At 44.0% G+C, this 20,108-nt stretch overlaps 1 protein-coding gene across 8 annotated transcripts in view; it reads left to right on the top strand.

The window, feature by feature from the left end:
• The window catches only part of MAP7 (microtubule associated protein 7), a 110,654-nt gene that overhangs the window by 4,619 nt on the left and 85,927 nt on the right, over positions 1 to 20,108 (top strand). For 5 of the 8 annotated variants that reach the window (XM_035538919.2, XM_035538911.2, XM_050709937.1 and 2 more), the window contains exon 2: positions 4,374 to 4,523. The exons of 2 other annotated variants lie outside the window; for them this stretch is intronic. In XM_035538919.2, the coding sequence (XP_035394812.2) occupies positions 4,374 to 4,523 (150 nt within the window). Of the gene's footprint in view, positions 1 to 4,373; positions 4,524 to 20,108 lie in introns of those variants that run through there. One more of the 8 variants, XM_035538916.2, reaches the window with a different exon arrangement.

Raw genomic sequence — 20,108 nt, 5'->3', positions numbered from 1 at the left:
TTGCATGCTGTGTTCTGTTGTCACACTGATTATTTTTATACAGTTTTTGGTTGGTAGGTGCATTGTATTGTTTTTGCAGAAGAGCACGGGGTGTCTTAACCATACCTGGATTTTCCTGATCTTTCTTTGGATAAAGAACTAATTGGAACCAAATTCCCAAAGGAATCTCATTGTTTCATGCTGGGAGAACTTGTTTGTAAATGAAAAATCCCATGTCCCTTCTTGATGCTACCATGTAGGATAGGGACCTACCTTATCCTGACCTTTAGTACTAAAGCAAATCAGAAATAGATTAATGAAATATCTGCAATTTGGTAAGGAAGTTATATTAAAATAATATGTTGACTCTATCTATCTTTGATATCAAATGCATTTAAAGTGAGAGAAAATTTTCTTTTTATGTTAAAAGGTCTTGAATTGTTATCCAAGAGCAGAAATGGAATGGTTTTTATTTTATATTCAGTAAAACTGAAGAACAGGATAGCAAAGGGATTGTGCTAGGGATATGCTCTAAAAGCACTAAGGTACATGTGACTTTTCTGTTCAGCTTGTGGTTGTCACAGTCCAAACTTTTTTTTTTAAAGCTTCAGTAGTTGGTGAACATCTCTTATAGTGGTAATAATAATAAGCTCATACAGAGTACATTGAATGAGAAGACATATTTTTACAAAAATCAGTGAGTTCTTTCCCAAGAAGCCTTCTTCAGGATCCTTCTGAAGGTTCTGTTTCTCTCCGGAGATGGAGAGGCTGAGGCTGCAGCTTGCCTCAGGCTTCGGGGCATGCAAGTGTCAGAAGGAAGGGGAGAGTGGGCTGCCCTGGCTTCTGGAACTGGATTGAAACATCTGCATCTCTGGGGTCTTTCTGTTTTGGGTTTGTTTGTTTATTTGTTTTACTGTCCTCTGACTGGCAGTGGGGAGGACAGGGAGCTTGAAGGCTGGAGATTAACTAATGGTCTACTCAATGGATGGTCACGTCTAGGTTGCACAATAGTGCCAGACAGGAGAATTTTTATATTTTATCTGCTCTTATCCAAAGAAAACAGCAGGAGAAAGATGTGAAATTCCTTTAAAATACAACTTTATGAATGTCCAGTGAGCGTCTCATGGAGTGGAGGAAAAATCTGCATATTGTGATTCAGCAGTGTCTTATGAGTGCTTCTGTATGCAGTGCTTTTCATAGGTGATTTGTCTATGAATTGACCTTTTCTGCCTTTTGTAATAGTATATGATCGTGCATTCAATTGGCTTCATTTTCTGTAGCATAACCTGACATGCCCAGTGATACAGGATGGTTTCTAGCTAGTGGACTTGGTGTGGTCTTTTTATTGAAGGTGTACACAGTCCGAGTTATCACAGTCTCTGTCTTGTCTTCACAAGGATTTCACTTTCTGTCAGTTAGCGAACTCATGCCGAGCACAGCCTTTTGTCTTTGCCCACTACAAAAGAGCAGAAAGGCTCACCCCGCCAAGCAGAGCAAAAGGCCTTGGCCTTGGCCTTGGCAGGGTGCTGCTCCTCAGGGCAGCAGCTGCATCGCGTAGTGCTCGTTATATTCCACATCACAGTAATGAGCTTCGTGTAGCATGTAGATGGTTACAGGGATTGAAACAATCCTCTGAATGAAAGATAGAAATCTAGAGTTCAGCCATTGGAAATGATCAGATTACCTGTAGTAGAGTGCAATAGGTGTCACGGTGACTGGCTTCAACCTGCTTCACGTTTAATAGGTTGAGATATCAGGCATTAATGTGTGGTGTTAAAGCAGACACATCCATTAACACGTTGTTATAAATATTTATACGTCCCAGATCACAATATAATTATCCTAATAGTCTTTGTTCAAACTGCTGTTTGAGACTGTTGCGTATCAGATAATTCCTCGTGCAGGAAATTATACCTATCAAATCCAGCAGGTGAGAGTGGCTGTGTTTAAGTGTAGTGGTTCAGCTGATAATGACTTTGACAGTGTTGTAAAAAGGAAAAATATATCTCTTGCCCTCAAGGTACAGAGTTGCACTGGCTCCATCTCCTGAGAGCGTTTAACCTCAGTGGTAAGGGCTCTGCCATGCTCTTAGTTGTGTGCGCTGCGCCTGAGGGTTAGTGGGGGACAGAGGAAGAAACGAGGGGATGGGTAAACAAATGTCTTGTTCTTTAAAAACCAACTGAAGTTATGTGGTGTCTTGTAGGAGGTACTCTTGTTATAGGTTGCAGGTGGTTTGGGTGCAATACTGTTAGGCATTCAGGAACATGTTGTGGGGCTGGCATAGCTTTTAGCCACTGGGTCTCTGAGGTAAAATCGTTCTGCATAGGTCAAATCTGCTGTTGATCATATTCCTGTCAGAATTCACCTCAGCGTTAGTAAGTCAGCAGAAGGGAACATGTGCCGGTGCCTCAGCCACCTGCGCCTCTTAGCACACACCGGCCTTCATAGGCCTCTAGCTGTCGTTGCCATGTGCCACGTGTGGAGCGAGCCCCTCGTACGGGGTCCTGCAAGGACCAGGGAAGGCAGCCTTGTAGCTGTCCTCTGTGGCTCCTCAGAGAACCTCCTGAGGAACACCTGTTTCAGCAGCTCCATTTCCCTATTGTCATACCTGTGAGCTTGGAAGCCCCTCCAGCCAGGTGTCCTCTGGTGTGCCAGATACTTCTTACATCATTTAGAACAACTATTTATGTGGCTTGGCAACTAAAGGTGAACATCTAATGTAGTTTTAAAAATAGCCACGGAGCAAAATGTTTAAATGGGCATGTTTCAGGAGTCGTTTCTTCCCGGCTTAAAACAGCACAAGGAAGGGGAGTGGTGCTCAGCTGAGCTGTCATGTAGCTGTTGGTTTCTGGTACTTCTGTTTTGCTGGAACACTCAGGCACATGTGAAAAGTATTCATGGTACTAACTACAGCCCACTTTCTGTGGATGTGTGTGCACTGTTGTGTGGTATTTGTGGCCGGCAGGTAAGGGGATGGGATTTGAGGAATGGAGCTGTTTCTCTCACAGGACAAAGTGGTAGCCTGTATAAACCCTGGAAGGCAAATTGCTGAGCTGCAGAACAGCTTGTGTTAGAGTTGTTTTTTTTTTTTTCTTTTTGCCCACACCCTGCAGCACAGAGCATCTTTACCTGTGGGCAGATGTCATCGTGTACAGCTTCTGTGTATGCCCAGAGAAGCTGAGGTGGAGCCCAGTGGCAGGGCATGGCCGGGAGGAGATAGGGCCACAGGAGACAGGAGGTGGGCTGCGGGCCTGGTGCAGGACCGGTGCCCAAGCACAGAATGCGTCTTTCGCTTGGTGGCATTCTCAAACAGTGGGCACATTTTCAGCTGGAGAGGTTTGAAGCAGGTGAAGACTTAGGTATCATGTGTAAAAGGCGCAGGGTGTTGCGTAGCGGCGTTGGAGCTGTGAATAGCGGAGCACGCAGGCTGCGAAACTTGTGAGCAAGCGCTCTGTCATAAGTGGCTGAAGAAAGTCCGGAGTGCCAGCATGTAAAGTAAACCTTGTGGGGTTTTAGCTGGTTGGTTGTACTTTGCTCATTTTGCAAAGCAGATGTTAACAGTTGGTGCTATAAAGCTGCTGTTGAGATACAGAATATTAACTCCCAAAGTCCTTTCGCTGTCCTGTGTTACCTGTGCAAGCCAGAGATCCTGATCGCTGAGTTTCCACACACGGAAGAGAATTTTCCAACACCTGCCGGTAACTGTGGGCGTGTGCATTCCTAATGCAAGAGGTGTGCCGCGCATAGGAAGGTGATTAAGTCAAGGGGAGGGGAGACAACATATGCATATATGGAAGAAGACTCATCCTCGTTGTTTTCATTTAGATTAGGCTTAAACTCTAAACACGAATAACAGAGCAGCTGGCAAGAGGCAGGTCCATGCCCAGGGCCTTCTGGGCGTCTTCTCACCCGCTGCTCATCGGCTTGTGCAAGCGCGGCCCCATCCTCTGCCGGCAGCGGGGGGCTGCCCACGGCCACCAGCGTGCCGGGGAGACCTCCCTTGGTTAGGAGGTGTCAGTGTTGTCAGGGCAACTGCTAGCAGCAGCGGCGTATCGTGTTTGCTCCTCTTGCCTTGCCTGCTGAATATTTCAGCGTGCCGAAGCTGGCAGAGGGTCGCGGGGAAAGAGGTGCTGCGGGCTGGGGTCCAGCTGAGGCAGGGGAAGGCAGCAACAAGCAGCATCTGAACCGACGTGCCTTTAGTTCAGGCTTCTCCTGGAGGTGGGGGAAGACTGCGAGCTCTTCGCCGCCGAGTGGATGTTGGCGTCTGTCAGCTGTTTGCATACCGCTTATCCGTAGGGGATCTATCAGAAGCGCTCAAATGAACAGGCAGCGTTGCAGCTAGCTGCTGAGCAGGGGCTGCGGTTTCTTACTTTTTTTTTCTTTTTTGAAATAAGCAAGAGGCAGCGGCAACATGCCTGGTTCAACTACTGTCCTCCGTCAAGAGCGATTGAAGAAGACAAGTGCCAGGCCAAATCCCCTGGGTTTATTCACCATTAACGAAGAGGACGAGCAGCAAAAGAACGGCAATTCCAAAAGGCTGAAAGGTATGCCGCGGCTCTGCAGCCTGGGCTGGGCTGGGCACGCAACGCGCTGCACAGCTGCCACAGCGCCTTACTGGCTCCCCTGTGTGCTACCGAGAGCCTGACAGTGACTGGCGCAGTTTGGCGGTGCATATTGGCACCCGCAAATGCCCCGTGTGTGACAGATGTATGTATTTAAATCACCCGGATTGTTATGCAATCGCCTGCTTTGGATGTGAAAGAGAAAGAATACTTTTTAGTTATTAACCCTATTTTCAGGCAGAGGTAAGGGGCCTGCATCACAAATACATCAGTGAATTTGTGTGCGCAGTCTGGATAAATACCTGTAAAAAGAGGTGGTGGTAGGCTTGGGGAATACAGAACAGAATAGCAGCCTGTTAGAGAAGACAGCTTTGCCAAAGACGAGATAAAATTAGCTCTACTTCCATGCATGTGCATAAGGGGCAGTGTGCCTTTGGCAGAGTATAAAAATTATATATACGTGTTCAGATATGCTGACTTTGATAAGCCTGACTAAAGACAGGGCACACTAACAAATTGTAACTGCTGAAGAAAAATTATTTGTGGTGTTTAATGTAGGTGAGTGGTGGTGGTAGAGGGATGCTGATGGTCATGGATTTTTATCAGAGGTCTGTCAAGCCTGTGTAGTCATTGCCTATCTTGTACCATGTAATTAATGCTTTCCACCTGAATCCTAGTGCTTAAATTCTGTTGGTCTGGCAGGGATGCTGCACCTTAGAGTTGTGACTGGAATTTTAAGTTTGAACCATCAAAATTCTTATTCTTTTTCAGTGATCAAGTGATTACATTTACATAAACACTCCTTTTCATTGCCTTATTCAGGGGAGGAAAAAAATTGCACCAGATTTTTTGTTTGTTTGTTTACAAAACATCTGCCAGTTTGTAGCCTCAAGATAGTGTTTCGAATTTGAGACGTTACCATTCTACCCTGTAACAGAAGAGGCTAGCAAGCAAGCATTTGAATAGCAAATTTATGGTATGTATATTTATTACAGCTAACAAGCTGTTTTCTTTTCCTTGAAGTAAAAAGGTAGCTTGGTAGCTCTAACAAAATTCCTGAGTTTTGAATTTGCCTGGGTTTGCAGCCTCTGCTTTTCTTCATCATCGTAAAGAACTCCACAGATTTGAGCGTCATGGTAATAACGTATTGCTAGTCATTGTTAACGTGCCCATTGTGTTAGGTCTTGTGTACATAGTTACTTACTCTTCTGTACATTTGAAACTGCCCATATAAAATGGAGATACAAACTCTAGTATGAGGTCAAGTTTTTTAATGTTTTAAGAAGGATATTAGTTTCCTTTATCGCCTGCTGGGTGACTTCCAGAGTCAACAGTCCACAAAGCAAAGAATCAATAATTTTCCTGGTTTTGTTCAATGGCACTGATAGTTTAGTTTCCCAGGGTAAAAGTTCTTGTTGACTTGGCTGCTGTTTTCTGCTTGCAGCAATTATACAGATGTGATTATCTTTGCTTCTCTTGTTAAAACCAAGATCCCATTTTTGATTGATCTTTTCTCCTTGTATTCCTGTGAGATTTAAGTAGACAAATGTACGTGGTTTGTTCTCTGTGCTCCTAACACGTGCATGATTTCAGTAAGGTAGTAAATCGGTGGTCTACCTTGAATGCTCTTAGTGAGGAATAGCATAGCAGGTTATACAAAATCTTCTGGAAGCACACTCACTTGATTTTCTTTTAGTAATTAATAGAATGGCTCTCACCATCTCCAGACCCGCCCTTGCATGTTGATGTGTGTAGTTTTTCACCCATCTGTGGGTGCGAGCAGGGCGTGCGGGCAGGAGGCCCCGCACACGTGGGCTGCAGGTGCTGGAGGTCGGCTGCTCCCTGACACCAAGCAAGGCTGCTCCAGCACTGCTTCCAGTGGGATCGAGAGACATGGGTCTGCCACGGGTCTGCCTGAGGCTGCCTTCAGTGTCCATCGTCCGGTTGCTCCTTGCGTTGTCTCCTTCATCTCAGTTCTCGACCTCTCGTTTGCTGTATGCTCAGCCACTTCTGCAGCTGCTGAGATTTTTCTTCTTTCTTTTCATTCCTAGCACAAACTAAGTCGGTGCCATGTCCCTAGGAGGTACGATGTCTTCATCTCTGCTTCCTAGAATCGTGCTGGGCCTCTCCTTTTACAGTAGTTCAAAACCCAAGAGGCCTCTAATAGTCTGATACTCCGAAGTAATAGAGCAGCTTCTTCCTCCATTAAGGATATTTGAATATCATCCCAGGTTTTAAAATGTTCCTCATTTTGGGTAGTTCAGTCTTTTCAGAATACTAAGTCTTGCTTTACAGTTCATATGAGAGTTGTTTTTGTCAGCTGGGAAATAAATATTTATGGGGATTGTAAACTGGTTAACAATTGTGAGATTTTCTGTAAATGGATTTCAATATCAGCCATTTCTTTTCTTGTCTTTGGCTGTCTCTACTGTAATCTGGGAAGTCAGGTGGACACTGAGTTTGTTCTTCCAGTGTAAACAAATAATGACATGAAAGTGTTTGACAGGGATTTTATTTTTTAATCTGGAGATATTAAAAGCCTGCAGCAGTCTTTGTAGCCACATGATCCTACTACTTCCTTTCCTTTGACGTGAATTGTATTCAGAGCTTTTTCACTAAATGTTTTAACTTCCTCTCCTCTACTCTTTTCCCCCATCCCTTCCTAGCAGTTAAATGCATGTTTTAGGAGGGTGGACAGAGGCAGGATTTGACTTCTGGATTCTGAATTATGTTGCTACTTGCCTCTGTGTATCAATTAGCTAACTGGTAGTTAGAAAAGTAAAAGAACTTTATTTTGTTTTTCTTCACTCCATGCCTGAGAACTTTCTACAAGCCTGAATGCAAATTCCATTTGAGCCTGCATCTATTAAGACAATATTCTTAATACTCTGATAGATTTGATGGGATTGCTGGCAGTAGTTGTTGGTCACAGGGTGGGGTGTGGGGTGGCTTGGGCGTTCCCTTGATACATTTTAGTAGCTAACTAACAGTTCAGCTGCTAAATCTGCTCCTTGGAAGTCCTGAAAGTTGTTTTCACAGATAGTACTCCTGTCACAAAGTCAGCCTCATCTCATGGACATTCATATGGGATTATCTCTTATTTTTTGTTTATTGTTTTTCCATTTGTTCTGATGAACTCGAGTTCTCTTTGGCCTGTTTTTTTTTTTCTTTAAGTTTTGTTGATTTCCTTTCTCCAAAACACTAGTTCAACCAAAATTCGTGTCTTGTTTGTAAGCCCAGAGTGGTGAGACTTGGCATAGGTACCCAAGCTGTGTGGTAGTTATACAGACCCAGTGACTTCCAGGTAATAAATCCTGTGTACTGCTTGTTGGGTGAAGTCTGAACTTGAATTAAGGCTCAACTTCCTACTGGGATTAGCACCTACCTAAAACAAATCTTGCAGGCATGTCTGGTTCTGTTATGTTAAGCAGCCTTAGAAATCAATCCACAGCAAAGTAGTATGCTACCGTCTCCAAAGTGACCTTTTTGACATCTTAACGTTGGCACTTGCATTTTCAATTGTTAGAGCCGTGCTTCTCAATGCAGTATTGGCATTTACAGCACATTTTCAGTGTCATTTACTAGAAAAAAAAAAAGCTGGAATCTGTACATCTTGCTGCAAAAGCCTCACTTCTCCAGTAATCCGAAGTGTCTGGATAAAGTAATGTGCTTTTCTTTGTCTGTTTCCTTCCCCAAATTTACCACATATGGAATATATGTCATGCGTAACTATATGCCTTTTTTTAGGCCCTGTATTTACATCAGCATCAATATTCCCATAAAGCTTGTGTTGTGGAACAAATATGGTTTCTGTGACTGAAGATGGCGTGGGTGGTTTTTTTTTTTTATGTAGATCACAACATATCTAGAGAGAGAGTAGTAAATGAAATGCATCCATCCTGTGTGTGTGTGAACTGTGGCTGCAGGCATAAACAGCTCAGTTCACCTGAGCATTTCCCTCTCCTGCCATGCTGATTTTGTGCACCTGGGATGTAGTCTCAGCAATTACTCAGCTTTATGAAATTTTTAAGTGACGCCTGCTCTCCTTCCTCCTTTGCTGGGGAGGGGGAGACGAGACCTTCTCTGACGATTGATTGCGTTATGTTTCTGAAACTATCATGTGAAGAGCATAGAAAAGTGATGCTCATAATTCTGGGTTATACATTTGCATAATTAATGACTGATACATCAACCACATTATGAAATACTTATGGCAAACGAATGAAAAGGAAATCTCAACAAACCTAACAGTCAAATCCTTCACCTGTCTACTGATTTGAAACTGAGGAAGGGAATGTACCTTTAATCTGCTGAGCAAGTACTGCTGCAAATACGAAGCCAGACAACTGTGCTTTAGGTCTCTGAACAGTCGCACTGGTTCTTTGTCATCTCGAAAACAAGCAAGAGAAGGGCTTTTTCCAGCCCTTTGGTGCATGGCAGTGATGTCTGTGATCACCAGCAGATTCTGCTGCTGTTGCCTGGACGGCAGTGTTTGTGTGGAACGCGTGCTTGAGCTGGAAGCTTTGTTCATCCAGGGAGACGAGGGAGATTTCTTCCAAGATGACTGCTTACACGCTTAATTTGTGTTCTGCCTGTATTAGGGGAAATAGCAATTCCTTGTTAAGCTCAGATTGGCTAACTTTGAATTCAGTTGTTAATTTGTACCTGTGTGTTTACACCCAAACATAAGAGGCCAGAAAGAGGAGGGAATTCGGCATCTTCAAGGGCATTAAACTGATAGTCCTGGAAACTGAAACCGTATACCTACAAAACAGGTACTGCACGGGGTGTGGAAGCGCAGTCTTATCCCACGCTGTGGAGTCTCTGCCTCGGGCTGGATCCGGAGTGACAGCTTGGTCTCTGGCTTCCACCCCACTTCACATCAGCACAGCTGCCCGGGATGGGGGCTCTCCAAACGGGGCCTCTCGGCACCAGTCAAAGACTGGCCTCGGGTTCATTTGGGGCAGAACAGTAAGCAGCTGTCACAGGCCGGTGAGCTGGCTCACCAAAATTGGGTATCGCAGGTTTTTGTGGCAAGTGGTAGCCTTATCTTGCCCATCTGCATTTGAGGCTAAGTTAGGGGAAGGGGTGGAAGGAAGGAAAGGTACCAGTGGTCATTACGGTGTGGGGTGGGTGAAGGGGCAGGGCTGAGAAACCAGGACGATGTGGTCTGTGAGCCTGCACCTGCCAGCGGATTTTGCTCATGTTTCTGTGCATTTACTCCTTCCTTTCTGCTAGCCAACGCCAGAAGGTGAGAATCTAAAGCTATCTGTCATTTTCATGGATATTAAAAACAAACCAAAAAAATGTACATTCACAGCCTAATTTGTAGCTGTTGGGGGTCCAGAAGGAAGTTGTGTTATTTCAGAAAGCTGCTACAAAGCTGTCTCCTCAAAGGACTTCATCGTTCATAGCTGTAGGTGCTGGATACCATGAGACAACTTGTTTGTAATAAAGGCAAGCAGATCCTAACATGAAGTAATTTATTTGTAATAACGCGATGTGACCGTGCTGGAAGTCTCAGGGGCGGTAGGGAACGTGCCTGCAGACCAGCTGAGCAAATCTGATTCGTTCAGTCTCTCCGGCTCTCGGAGTGAAAGTCCCAGGTCTGAGGACTCGGCATGTGTTGTAACCCAGCCTGTTTATCAAAGGGTGCGCGGGGATCGCTGAGCACTTATCTGTGCTGGGCAGGAATCATCTTACTTCTAGCTCAGCTCCCCCAGAAGGGGCTTCCACTGCTGATTCTGGACAGCCGTGTACATGTATTTTGCCAGCTGATTTTGGGGGGGGGAAGCAGCCTGTGATCTATTCATGCGTTCGGGGAGCATACCTGACATTGAGTGTGCAGATGGCGAAAGTCCAAAAATGTGCAGCGTTGGTAGACTTTAAAGTTTAACGAGATACTTGTTAAAGAGAATCCAGCTTGACTTGGCATGTGAACTGAGGATAATCCTAATTAGTGAAAAGACTGAATTCTGCAAAGTAACTTCTGTAAGTCACCGGGCTTATTGCAAACAAGGTATAAACGGTGGCGGAGCATTCGTCAGAGCTGTCCAGGTGAGAACAGGGTGCAGCACTTGGTCACTGTACTCATGGGAGTGAATGCTCGTCGGAGGGGCCAAAAGATCTGAGATCGATTTAATTCAGACCACTCTCAAGAAAGTTCTGTACAATAAGAGACACCAATCGTGGAAGGCTGATAGCAAACAGTCGAGTGTTTTCCTTATTCGTTGTTATTGCTGTAAAAGTGGTTGTTTTAAAAATCCTGAATTGGGAATACAATTCAGGGGAAGATGCATGTGACAGGAGTGTAGTTTTACGGTCATTTTTTATCTGAGGGAAAGAAACCTGGGAAGTAGTAGACCCACCCAAGGATCTTGAAGTTGTCTGTGGTCTTGTAGCATTCTTTTTTTTCCCTGCAAATACACAAATGACAGTTTTTCAAGGTGTTACTATGGTAATATGCAGTCGGAATGAGATGACAGCAAAAAGAAACAGACCTCTGCGGCCTGTCTGTGCCGCATTACAAAGCCTGGGGTACCAAGCCCGGGTACTCCTGTGCTTGCATGTGTAGTGGGAAAACGGGACAGTAGCTCAGCACACCTTTTGTGACGAAGCATGTTGCAGTTAGATCCCCTGGTGGCTTTGTGACTGTAGTGGTGTCAAGAGGCTTGGCACTCTTGCTGTTGTGTGAGCTTGCTCAGAAACCGCTGCATCCATTCGCTCCTTTGAGCTTACTTTGTATCCAGGTAGAAGCCCGGCTTTATTTTTAACAGAAAACCTTTGCTTGCCATATCGCACTGTGGAGAGCTCCAGGAGAGCTGGCATAGACTGGTTGTGAGCAAGTGATGCTGGACCTCCTCCCACTGCTGGGCTCAGCAGAGTCACTGGGAGTACATCGTTTCCCTTGCACAAACTCACACGTATACATTCTCTGCTTACTCAGCTACCCACGGAGTACTTTTTGTTCTTTTGTTCTTTTTTTTTTTTTTTTTTTTCCCTCCACGCTTCTTTAAATTCAGCCTGTGCTTTCCAGCTGGAGAACTTGTTTTTCTGGTATTTCAGAATTAAGAGTTCTGTGTGAAAGTATCCCGACAGAGAGAGCCTTGTATCATTGTCAGAAGTCTCTTCAGAAATGAATTGCACTTTAAAGCTACACAAAGGAATTATTTAGCCCAGTCTACTCAACCCCAGGCCACAACAGTAACGTGTCTGGAGGACAAGTGCCATGATGATCGATGCAAGTTGATCTATTTTCACGAACAACCCTCGCTCCCTGGGAAGGTGTGTTTCACAATGCGCTGTTTTTGCAGCCAAATGCTCCTTGAAACTCACGCACGTGAGTTTGACCTGCGCTGAAGCACGGAGTGGATGTTAATGGCTGTGGGTAAGACACACATAACGACAGCGAGGGAGGCTATGGGCAATGTTTCATCTGCATTTATTTGCTTGTTAAATGTCAGCAATGAAATTAGGGAATATTCTAAAGTTGGGCTTTCACACCTCATCGCTTGAGGCCAAGTATTTCTCTTGTTCAGAGGAGTGGAATCTGGTTTACTGAATTCCACAAAAATGTCCCATCCCACTGGTTTGTAGGTTTGAGTATGACAGCCATTGAACATCCACATTGTCCCAGACCCATCCTTAATGATCTGTATGTGGAGATGTAATGGAACCACTTAGACAAGCTCGAGGCAGGAATTACTCGGGGTATCAAGCAGATCGTTGAAATTTGCGTTTCATACTGGCAGTTTCGGAAGAGAAGCACTTGAGTGTTGGCTCCCATTTCTCCTTCACATGATTAACTTGCTGCTGGTGGCTCGAACAAGCACCGTGACGTTCCTGTAGGTGCATCACCCTCACCTGGATGCGGGTTTCTCCACAAAGGAGGACCCGTGTCCTCCCCAGATGGGAGCCACAGCTGGGGTTTGGGGCAGGCTGTGTGGAGGAACAAATCCCGAGCTGCTGCATCAGGGCTGACAGCCGCACGTAGCTGCCCTGTCATGGTTTGTTTGGGCTGGGGAACTGATTAGTGGGTTTGGACCAGAATACACCTTCTGTGGCTTCAATGGAATCCTTATTGTTTGCCAGATACGTTTAAAAAATAATAATTGTTCCCTATTGTTAACGCTGGCAAGTAGATTATCTCCCGATTGTTTTAGATCTGCTGATGCCTCCTTTTATAATGAAGCATGTCAGCCTCATAGCCGTGTCTCCAAAAGCAAGAAGACAGGTTGAGCGTTCGTGCCTTAGTGTATTTCTGACTTTCTTCTGGCCTTCCTAGGTTGCCCTTTAGCTTTATAGAGGCCACACATTATTCTTCAGGGATCGGCCGTGCTTCCGTAGCTTCAAGTTCGTGTCAGGGGCGTTCTGATCTGTGGAGTTTATCTGTGCAGGTGCCAACAAGGGAAAGTGGGTTTGAAATCAAGAGTTTGAGCAAATCAAGCACACGTGTCTGAGACTGCTGGGAAGCAAAATGTGGAAAGCAGCAGACTGCAAGTCACAGGAATCCTGCAGTTGGTACGTCCTTCGCTTCAGAATAGCAGAGCTAGCCGGAGCACTCCTTTTCTGGTACTAGTGTCTGTAGAGCTGGCTGCCGGGAAGGCGGGAGTTTCCCGTGACAAGTCACAGTGACTCTGAGCTTCGTCAGAGGAACAGCAGATGAAGCTCTTATTCCCCCTTGCTGCTTAGTCTCTCGGGATTACGCAATTTTTACAGCTGCAGGAACGGGTTGTGGATTTACAGTTTTCCCTTAACCTCAGTGAATTGTTTCTAGTAATGTCTTCTGGAGGCCAGATTTAAAATCAGCTTGGAAGAGGAAGCAAAGAGTCAGTTTGCTGAGGAGCTGAGTTACCCCAAAACCTCAACAACCCCGGAGAAATGCTCAAGGTACTTCAAGTCCCAGAAGGAACTCATTAACACGCTTACAGAGTTAATTCATGGTCCGAAGGCCCGGTGAATGACAGCCAGTCTTTATTTTTCTTCTTCTGGTACTGCTACAGTCTGAACCTCCAGTCATGCCTGTTGATTGGCCTAGTCCCTCACACGGAGGATGACTTTCACAATCAACTTTCTTCTGGGTTGTCTTTTTACATCTGAAGCAGATGTAGGGAGACCTGTCCTACAGTCTGCCATGCCAGGTACAATTGCTCACAGATCTCTCCTGGGATCTGGTGACGATTATAGTTTAGCATTGGAGTGTGGTAGAGCAAGATTTAGGGCCGTTGCAGTCCCCTGCAGCTAGGAAAAATACTCCAGCTAGTGGAGCTTTGTATTCAGAAGAGCCCTGTTGCAGCCCTGTGCCGTAGCCACCTGCTGCTGCATGGTGCGTGGTACTAGAGGTGTGCTCTTCCTCTCCTTGTCAGGAACGGGGGTGCCTCTGAAGGATCCGAGTGTAGTGGATGGCACAGAATATACTAAGGAGAATTTTTATCTCCTGTATGCTGAGAGGAGATGAGGAAAAGGAGTGAGGAAGCAGAATAACATACTTTTAAAAATAACATTTCTGAATTTTGATTTGATTGTTGGGAATATGATTGTAGTGCTGATGCCTTGAGGTTAGCCCATCTGACTAGTAAAAACTCCAGTGAAGAGTCCTGTTTTCAACTGATTATAAATCTCCTAACATCCTAAAACCTATCAGTAAGTTTGCTGGAAGGCTTGGTTTTCCTTTCTTGAGTTCCAGATCTTTTTCAGCTTCGCTGTAAACTCCTGCACGAGCAAGTTTTATTACGGAACGGCTGGCTGAACTTGGTTCACGCCGTTGTATCTGAGCACACAAAGCTCTTGTTTCTCAATTCTGTTTCAGAAAGCTTTTCAGACAGCTGCTTTGGAAATGCAGGTTTATCCAGTTACCCACCCTTGACATGAGGAATCACTCATTTATGCAGCCAATTTTAGTTTTTTTTTTTTTTTCGGTTTCCTCGTTATCTGCGTGCTGACTAATGCAGTAATGAATATTACAATACGAAATTTTGGCTCGTATGCTGAGGCACCATGAATGAGATCAAACGTGTCTGAGCTATTTTGGAGGACACATAGGTGTGATGTGAGTGGAGTTAGCACCCGACTAACGTCTGAGTGCAGCAGTGGCAGCGTGGTGGAAAACAAACTGCTGAACTCTCTTGCTTGCCATTGCTCCTTAACTGCAACTGCTATTTCACTGAGAAATGTCAGGTGAGGAATGTGCACCCCATCCTAGACTTTCAGTCCACACAAACTCTCTAGACGATGCTACTTTCACATTTTATGTGCATTCCCTTTTGCTAGGGGGAAAAAAAAAAAAGATTAAAGTTTGTAAGAAATGCTTCTGCAGCCATCTAGCTACGTTACCCTACTGTGTTTAGTTGCAGTCTGAACTGCAAAATAAGAGTGGAATGGGGTGAAGAAAAAGCAGATGGCAGCTGCCATCTGTAAACCAGAAAGGACAGCAACAACCAGCTGCTGAGCAAGGTATTGGCAGTAAAACCGGGCTGCAGACCAAGCAGCACGTGCCTGACACTGTGCCTGGGTTATCAGCATTTCAGTGTGTTCTTGCACTTCCAATTTGCTTTTTCTGAAGTATTGCATAATGCATTTATTTACTTCTGCGCCAGGCTTCTTATTCACCGAGTTATTCTCACATTGAAGTTACAAAATGGCTCTCAGTTTGTGTTCAGGGAGTTTTTGTGAGCATCCCTCTCGCCGTGAGTTACCTGGATTGCTGCTCTAACCCACGTTAGCCAAAGTGTTCCTCGCACCATGGTGATGTTTATGGACGCCTCCTCTTTCTGTTAGGCATTTGTTTAGTCACCATCCTTACAGGTTTCACTTGTTTGCAGCATCTACACAGTGAGCAACACTCCAAGGCTGGAGTTTTTAAGGTCACAGTACGAGGGACTCATCTTCATCTCCTGTGAAACGAAGGCAGCGTGTCCATGGTCGCAGTGTGCTGGAGTTTCTGAATCAGCTCCTGATCCCAAGGTGTTCACAGAAGGGATTTATGCTGCAAACAGGCCCTGCTATTGCTTGGCAGAAACAGGAGTTCAGTGTGCCTTGCTGCTACTAGAAGCTCTCTGTAGCACTCAGTGAAAATTTAGCTTAAATTTTGAGTAGAGTGCTGTCCTTTGGCCTTCCTCTAGAACTTGCTTTTGAAACTTTCTTAAAATTGTCCCAGGGCTTTGTTTCAAAACAGATCTAGATGCAGTAGCAAGCTCTTGATCACTACTCTAGTCCTAGATGGTGAGGCTGTAGCTCTTTGCCATAAATCAGAGAAAGATGGTTTGTGCTGTGCTGGCAGAACGTGGAAGTCTGCAGGCCAGTTTTTAGAGTTCTCAGACAGATGTACTGCTTTTTGTTTGTTTAAGTAAGGGGAGCATAAATAGGGCCTTGTAAACTTTACCTGGTAAGGAACCAAAAGCTTTAAGAGGGGGGTCTGTGTTAGTGAAAGAGGTTACCATCGTCTGTTCATTACCTTTCTCTCGTTGGCCCTTGCGATGTCTCTTCGGAGTACAGTGTGATACACTGCAATAAACAAGTCACATAAGCAGATGCCTCCTCATGAAAACAAGTAAACTAATATAGTTTTAGAAAGAAACATGGTCGGGGAACAACCTGAGGAGAAGGGTTATGTTTGTGATGTTGGTAACGTCTGTTCTCATCCGTCCTTCATCAGAGCTAGGACTTTTTATTTTTTAATAGTGATGCTGTAGAGTATCTGAAGTGGGTTGGTAGAGTTACTGCATGCTAATAAAGGGGATGCTCTGTGGAGTCAGCAGGATCCAACAGCTGTAATTCAAAGTAAGACTTCTGATTTTTTTTTTTTTTCCCTGTATACAAAACCTTTCGTAGTGTGTATCGGGAGGGCTTTAATATTTTTGAAAGCTTTTGTTCTTCCCCCTTCACAACCGATTCTCTGCCACACAGCATCCAACTTGAGGACCTGCTCACTGTGGCACTGAATGTGAAAGTACAATGAGGGAGGAGGCTGGGAATGAGCAACGGTCATGAAAGGCAAGAGAAAACACAATGATATAACTACAGCGCATCATACAGAAGCATGTTCTTTGCTTGGGGAAGGCATGTTTTTAGTTATAAAGCAGCTGTCTTCTGAGACTGGTTGTTGGAAAGTCAGGTATTGATTAACCGTCCTTCAGAGAGCTGTGCTGCAATGACTGCCTTTTGTGCCTTTTCACATCAAAGTTCTTGTGACAAATATCATGTCTAATAACATTTTACAGGAACAATCTCTGTTTCCCTCTCTGGGGATGGGAAATTCATTTCTGCAGGACTTCCTAACAACAGTGATTACAATAAGAGGTTTCCCATCTGACTCGAATATTTCAGGCTGACTAGGGATTATTGAATATTACTCTGAAAAACAGCCAGACAGGGAAGCTTTAATTACTTGTGGCTGAGCAACAGTGCACTGACTTCCCGTTCTCTGTACAGCACTTTCTCCTTTTCTTTTGACCCAACCTATCTGGTTGTCATTTTGCTCTGGTATTTAAATTAGATGGCGTGCTCCAAAAGTGCTTCCTATGTAGCATAGTATAACATACATACATACATACATACATATATATATATTTGTTTATATAATACAAAAAGTTTTATTTTGTTTTTTACAAAATGAGGACATGATGCTTTGCCTGCAAACCTTTTGAGAAGACTTTTCTACATGCAAGTATTAAAAGATGTGAAATCACTGTAGACATAGCTTAGACTTTCATTCTGCATTACGCTCTTGGATCATTAAATGGGGAAATCCAGTGGGATCTGGCTTTCCTGTTTATATAACAGGTACTGCTGCCCAGTTCCACATGCTGAAGCCACCTTCCAAATACCTTTACTTTATGCTGCTGTAAAGTAGTGCAATGCTGGATAACGTCTTATGCTTTAGTTGAGCAAATCAACCACATACTGTGACAGAGGTGCTTTGCAAGCCATCATTGACAAATATTCCAGTACTTGAAATCTGATTATTTGAGGAAGAAAATAGATAAGCATTGCAAAGGCATTTTTTTCCCTCTAGGTAAGCAAAGTAGGAACATTTACATATTGGGACAATGTGAGGGTCTCCCTCTCTCTTTCTCTCTCCATAGATCACGTGACAAGCTTTGGCAAAATGAAACACAAAGTTTGCAGACCAAGATTCTAGATCCTGTTCTTGCTCTGTTAAAATTCAAGTACTTTTCTTCTAAGACGGTGGGGAAAAATCCTACTAGAACACTGCCTGTAGTAGTTAACACCTAGGTAAGCACTGAATTTTGCAGTCTGCTGTCACAGCTGATAAGACATCCAGTGGTATCAGGTGGCACCCACTATGGCTTCACTAAAGCACTTCAGTTTACAAGCATTTAAAAATCTAGGCTGCTTTCCATAGTCCTTAAAACCTTTTCCAAAGGTCTTTTAGTAAAGCCCTATCTGAATGGGAGTTGAAACTGAGAATTAAAAAAAGGTGTGAGGAAAAACAGGACTTAGTGACCTTGAAGATTTTAACGTATTGGATGGGATGATTGTAACCAAATAGCCTGCTCTTCTCCAAGCCACAAATGACTTGCAGAGCTGTCATCCTGTCCTTTCTCGGTGTAACTTACGACTAGAGCAGAGTTAAGTCTCTCATAAGAAGGGGTGCTGCCTGTGGCGAATGTTAATTGTAGAGAAGTCTGTTTTGGCAAGAAAGTTTAAGACAAGGCTTGTGCAAGACCACTAAAAAGGCTCGGCCAACTTCGTCCCCATTGTAATTCTTTCGAAGTAGTGAATTTGACCTCCTGTTTTCAGGCTTAGAGCACTTAGTTTTTCTCATGGTAATGGGCTGAAAGTGCTTAATGCTGCTTATTTGGTCTCTCTAGCTTATTTATTGAACTGAACTGCATTTGGCAAGTAAATAATTGGTTGTCTAATTGTTGCTTGAAAGAAAGTACCTGTACAGTATCCGTATCAAAGAATGAGAAAACTTCCAAGGGCAGGTGTATCTCTCGTACCTGAAGCTGCCTTGAAGAAGCTGGTGGAATTATAGGATCAGAATCATTTAGGTTGGAAAAGACCTCTAGGATCATGTAGTCCAACCTTTAGCTTCTCATCAGTCTTGGATTCTCAGATCTTGTTATCTTTTGAATTAAATGGACTGCTTTGCAGCCCGACTATCAAGGTATTGTGCTTTTTGAGCTGTGGTGGCCTTGAGTAGACTCAATTCGACTCTACTGCATTTACTTTACTGTGAGCAGTGTATCATGGGTCAGAGAGGGAGGTGTTAAAAATGATGGGGTTTGGATGTCATCCAGCATGTATAAAGCTGGCACTTTCGAACACAGAAGCTAAAAGCGATTGTACTGGTGCCATTGGCCTGCGCCTTAGAGATGGCATCACAAAAACAGTGGTACACTCGGTTCTTTGGTGTGTGGCTTCTAAAGTTTTAATTATTAAATAATGAACCCATCTCTAAAGTCATTGGCTAGCTTTGAAGGCTTGGGAGGTTTGGGGGGTTTTGTTTTGTTTTGGTGCAAGTACTCTAACTTGTGCTAATGAGGCTGCTGCTCTGAGACTAGGCTTTGGCTGAAAAAACGTCTTGGAGAGTAATGAGGTGCCTACTTCTGCTACTGAATCAAATAATAATGTCCCATGGTTATTCAGGCTCTTTTCACAGGTCGAGTAATTGCTGTGTTTGATAGTATGTGTTTTCTAAAATTTGTCTACCGAAATTCTCGTTCTCGTTCCTCAGTTCAGAGCTCTTTCCTCAAAGAGTTGGCAAACATACAGCTTTGCTAAATGCAGAAGAGACTGTTCTTTCTGCAGCATTTTGTCTCCTAGGAGAAAGGAGAATTTCTTGAAGGAAGTCACACCAGCACCCGAGGTGCAGTTCCTGATCGTTCTCCTGGAAGAACCCGTGGATGTGTAGTCACACGTAGTTGCAGAGGTGCTTATGACAAACGTGAGTGGTAGTGCTTCAGCAGGGCATGTGGATACTGTGCTGTAGTGCACATATAACATTTTGTGACACTACACTGAGAAGTTATTTTGCAAAATGTGTTCATTTTGTAAGAAAAAGAGTCTACCTTGTGAACTGCTAGCTGAAGTTCCTGCGTTTTTCCTGTGATAACGTACCAGTGAAAGTAACTTTTTGGATTTCTTTAGCCTGCATTTGTAGGAACTGCAATATGGTGGTAATAAAATGGAAATATTTCTGATTTGTTAATACTACCTAACTGCAAATTACAGTACTTCAAGCTTCTGGGTTCTGTCCCTGTTTTTATTCTTACTAATGAATCATAAATACTCTACTACTTAATGCTAACTTCTTGCAACTAAAAGTTTCCTAATTTTGCTCAACAGTGGAAGCCATGACTATCCTGATGGCTTTCTCCTGAACAGTGTAACAGACGTTGTTTAGGTACATACATTTGTGGAATATTTATGGAATAACTCTTTAAATTCACTCTTCCTCCAGAACACTGGACTGGAGGGAAGCAAATCTCAGACTGAAGTCCTTGTTGTCAATCAAAATAGCTGTTTGTTTCCTTTTTTTAAAGTAGGGTTCTGCAAATGTAGGACTGACTGAAATCTAAACGTGTACAACTATATAACACT

Source organism: Cygnus atratus, chromosome 3 (genome assembly GCF_013377495.2).
Source record: "Cygnus atratus isolate AKBS03 ecotype Queensland, Australia chromosome 3, CAtr_DNAZoo_HiC_assembly, whole genome shotgun sequence".
In the NCBI taxonomy this organism is placed as follows: Eukaryota; Metazoa; Chordata; class Aves; order Anseriformes; family Anatidae; genus Cygnus; species Cygnus atratus.
This window is presented reverse-complemented; position numbering and strand designations above follow the sequence as displayed.